General features: G+C 51.4%; 1 protein-coding gene across 2 annotated transcripts; it reads right to left on the bottom strand.

The window, feature by feature from the left end:
• Positions 1-304: 304 nt before the first annotated feature.
• Positions 305-4,539, bottom strand: neurod6b (neuronal differentiation 6b). Of its 2 annotated transcripts, XM_061839239.1 has the most exons (3): positions 1,578-4,539; positions 1,443-1,512; positions 305-1,352 (listed from the first exon to the last, which is right to left on the bottom strand). In XM_061839239.1, exon 3 carries the CDS (start codon positions 1,338-1,340, stop codon positions 339-341), a length of 1,002 nt encoding a protein of 333 aa, XP_061695223.1. In that variant the 5' UTR covers positions 1,341-1,352; positions 1,443-1,512; positions 1,578-4,539; the 3' UTR covers positions 305-338. The 2 variants fall into 2 exon arrangements, with proteins under 2 accessions (XP_061695223.1, XP_061695222.1); XM_061839238.1 differs by lacking the exon at positions 1,443-1,512 and having other exon boundaries at positions 305-1,381.

The raw sequence follows: 4,539 nt of genomic DNA on the forward strand, positions 1-4,539 counted from the left end.
TTTTCTTTTTTTGGGGGGGCGTGAGGGGGGACCAATTTAGATGAAATGTTTTGACCATTGAGTTTTATTTTTTAAACGACTGCCTTGCATAGCTTAATTGCCATCGTATTGCTGATCCCAATATCTCATAATAATAAACCTGCGTCGCCTTGAACGAATTCTGTTGAGGTTTTGGGGCATTTCAATTAGTTCCAGTCTGTCCATGTCGGGGTTTCTTGTGCTTCGTGGAGTGGAGACTTTTGATGAACTTAATTGAGGGAGAGGAAGAAGAAGAAGCTTGCTTTTTTTTTTTTGGGCGCGCGGGGGCGGGGGGGTGTCAAAACGAGAGTTTATATATCTTAATTGTGGTAGGGGGCGTTGAGCTCGCCCTGCGCTTGGAAAGACTGGCCGCGGACTTGCAGGTCGTACGGGTAGCGGCCCTCCGGGGCCACCCGGTACACGGAGCCGTGCGCCAGGGCCGCGCGTCCGGGTGCGCCGCAGTAGCGCACACCGTAGTGATGGCCCCCCTTGCCGTAGTCCGGCGGCTCGTCGTGCTTGAAGGAGAAAATGCCGTTCAGGTTGACGGGCGGACTCAGCGGGCTCTCGAAGTGCGGGCTGCCGGCCTCCGGGGACCCATAGGCCGGCTCGTAGGTGCCGGAGTAGCCGTAGTGGCGGAAGGGCTTGGCCGGGTCCGGCGGACCCGAGCCGCCGTGCCCGGCGGGCGCGCTCCCCTCGGGGCCCGGGTAGGCGGCGGAGGAGTACAGCGGGTCGTAGGGAGGCCGCCCGGAGAACACCAGCTCCCCGTTGTGGTCGCTGAGGAAGTTGCGGGCGTTGAGCTGCAGGCAGCCGGCCACCAGGTTGGTGGTGGGCTGCGATAATCCTTTGCAGAGGGTCTGCACGAAAGCCAGGAGGTCGGGTCTCTTCCCGGCGCTCAGGGTCTCCGACAAAGCCCAGATGTAGTTCTTGGCCAGGCGCAGGGTCTCGATTTTGGAGAGCTTTTGCGTTTTGGAGTAGCAGGGGACCACTTTGCGGAGGCTCTCCAAGGCTGCGTTGAGGCCGTGCATGCGGCTCCTCTCCCGGGCGTTGGCCTCCTGCCGCCGCAGCCTGGAGCGGTCGTGCGGCTCCTTGGTGGCCTTCTTCTTGCGGGGGGCGCGCTTCTTGCGGAGGAGGCCGCTGTCGTCCTGCTCGTAGTCCCGGTCGGAGGAGGCGGCGTCGTCCCCGGCGGACCTGCAGGGCTCCTCGTCGTCGTCGTCGTCTTCATCGTCGTCGGCGGCGGCCCGGAGGTGGCGCAGGCGAGGCGAGGGTCGATCCTCGGGGGCACCTGCGCGGGGGTACCCGGCACCAAAGCGTGGCTCGCACATCGCCTGCGCGTCCTCGAACGGCAGAGTCAACATAGTTCCGTCTAAACCAAAACCAAAATATAAAAAAAAAAGAAGAAAAAAAAGTATTTATAAGGTTCCTACTTAATTATCCTGTACTTCCTCCCATGAGGAAAAGTCGCTGGCAGGCACCTTCGCGAAAGCACCCAGAACTCTAGATGACAAAAAAAAAAAAAACTACAAACAAAACAAAAAAACAAACACGAAAAGACAACTCACCATGCAGGGAGGGGGCTCAGCGTGCAGCTCGCATCTTCCCAAAGCTCCTCTCGCTCTGCACCCCCCCAAAAAATACGATGGCACTAAGGACAAGAAGACTCTCAGCCTTCCTCTCTCCTCCTCCTTTCCGCGGGAGCGTCTGCCACCGATGCCAGCAGCCGCTATGCGTGGCGCTGGTGGTGCCATCTGCCGCTGACGTCTCGTGGCGGCGCGGACCACGTGCTCCGCGGGTCCCTGGGGACCCCCCTCCTGCGCGGCGCATGCAGAGCGGGAGGGGGACCAGAACAAGCCAGAAGCGGTGCAAACCACGGAATTCGTGTCAACAGGTGTGCGGCACCTTTGGGTCGTGGGGGTGCGTGAACTTTTACACTGCAGCGAAGTAGTGAGTTTTGTGAAAACAAGACCACTCATATTGAAGTGGCGGTGTTGCCGCATTGCACATTTTTCCAATAGATATGATATTATCATCGCTCTTCTATACAGTAGTTTAAGGTTACATTTGTAATTGTTTTGGTGATTACATGACCCATATTCTGAAACGAGCTACACATTTTTAATGGCTTTTTTTTTTTTGGGTTTTGTGTTCGTATATATCCATCCATGCATCCATTTTCTTTGCCGCTTATCCTCACGAGGGTCGCTGGGAGTGCTGGAGCCTATCCCAGCTGTCAACGGGCAGGAGGCGGGGTGCACCCTGAACCGGTCGCCAGCCAATCATAGGGCACATAGACACAAACAATTGCAATCACACCTACGGGCAATTTAGAGTGTCCAATTAATGTTGCATGTTTTTGGGATGTGGGAGGGAACCGGAGTGCCCAGAGAAAACCCACGCAGGCACAGGGGAGAACATGCAAACTCCAGACAGGCGGGGCCGGGCTCAAACCCAGGTCCTCAGAACTGTGAGGCCAATGCTTTACCAGCTGATCCACCGTGCCGCCCAGGTATGTACACTTTAGTCTTAATTTTCAATATATTTATTGAGTTTTATTTCAGTAAACATTTGTGAATTTTTATTTTTCCATATATTTATTTAAATGAACTTGTTTAATTTTATCACGAACCATATTATATGCTTCATTTCCATTATTTATTTAACTTGTATTTCATTTCTAGAAGCGGTGCTAAAAACTGAATGCTAACGTCACCATGCTAGCGGATAGAAAATTTGGCACATGGAGACACTGACGATCACACCTGGTGGCAATTTTGAGTCTCCAATTAACGCATGTTTTTGGGGGGGATGTGGGAGGAAAACAGACTTCCCGGAGAAAACCCACACGGGCACGGGGAGAACATGCAAATTCCACACAGGCGGGTCGGGGATCGATCCCAGGACCTCAGAACTGCTGATCCACCGTGCCGCCTCTGTGTATATCATTTTCATGAAAAGTATACCATGGAGCGAGATGGTGTAGTAACTGCATATCAGTGCGGGATGATAAACAAGCGGTGTCACATGAATATGAAATCGCGCAGAACATTGAACGCGCATTTATGGGGGAGGTGGCACGAAGGTGGCGGTCCTTCTGTTCCCTCCTTGTCGGCGAGACCTGCGAAACGCTTCCGGACTCGAGTGAGCAAAGCGCACATTGCGCCATAAAAGTACTTGCCGAATACACGCAGTGTTGGTTTCCTGCTACCAAGGCTTGCAAGTGTACCGAATGTTGTACATAACAAAATTAAATAGCCTACGACTCTTTTAATTTGGTATTTGAATAGCCGCTCAGCACTGCAAAAACCAAAGTCCAGCAAAGACTATCCATAATTTCCAGTAACAACCCAAGCCAAAGTCAGAAAATTTTGAAAGCTCATAGAAGAGTACCGATGCATCACTTCAACATACTTCTTTTACTAGATACTACATTCCCGCATCCTATGCAGGGTTTGGCAGCATTTTGTTGTATTAAAGAAAGTTTTCTAGCAAATATAACAACTATAAAAAGTCTACACACCCCAACCTTAGCACATTCCCCAGGTCGATTAGGGGATTTAGCTACATTTACCTGACAGTCTCAAATCCTTCCATCCATTTTCTTAACCGCGTATCCTCACAAGGATCGCAGGGAGTGCTGGAGCCTATCCCAACTGTCAACGGGCAGGAAGTGGGGTACACCCTGAACCGGTTACCAGTCAATCGCAGGACGCATAGAGACAAAACGTCGCAGTCACAATCACACCGAGGGGCAATTTAGAGAATCAGAATTGTGAGGCCAAGGCTTTACCAGCTGATCCACCACGCCCTAGCAAATATAATAGCTATAAAAAGTCTACACCCCCCCCCCCACACACACAACACACGTCAATTAGGGGATTTAGCCACATTTATCTGGCACTATCTCGAATCATCTCGCAAAAACACACGCGTCCGCCATAAGTACGACACCCTGCTATCATGCCAAAGCCAAAAGGTAAGCAGAGCTGCAGTGAGGTGCGTTGGATGCGCAGATTAGCATCAGGTGAACCGCGTCAGCTGCGGATAAGATGCGGACGCAGTGAGGACAGCTATGCCGAGTTCAGTGAAAATCCACGAGGGATTCATGCCCACTGAAAAATGCTTGTACTTGCTAATAGATGCCACAAGATGGCGCCAAAGCAATATTTCAGATGGGAGAATTGGTTCGAATGGGCAAATTCAGAATATCAATGTTAAGGATTCATTGTATAATCGACACAATAGTGGTGTTGTTGTGTATGTGCCACATAAACACAGCGTAGAGCTTGAAATACCGCATCCATGAGTGAAAATGTTTTTGTCGCCTTTACGGAAATCTGGTCTCCCCATTATCAAGTAGAAGACCTGCCAGTCGTCATGGCAACAAAAGTCACGCTGGCAAATTTCAGCAACGCAAGAAGTCGGGGCGCAAAGTGTGCTGAACAACTTGCTCTGGGATATTTTGATGAAAACAGAAGAAGAAGAAGAAGTAGAAGAAGGGGTGTGTTTGCTACCGGCGCTCAAACA

This window comes from Syngnathoides biaculeatus, chromosome 13, assembly GCF_019802595.1.
Source record: "Syngnathoides biaculeatus isolate LvHL_M chromosome 13, ASM1980259v1, whole genome shotgun sequence".
NCBI lineage: Eukaryota > Metazoa > Chordata > Actinopteri > Syngnathiformes > Syngnathidae > Syngnathoides > Syngnathoides biaculeatus.

Bases quoted from the DNA above. Each gene is read 5' to 3' on its own strand.
- neurod6b (XM_061839238.1), bottom strand. From the start codon at position 1,373: ATGTTGACTCTGCCGTTCGAGGACGCGCAGGCGATGTGCGAGCCACGC.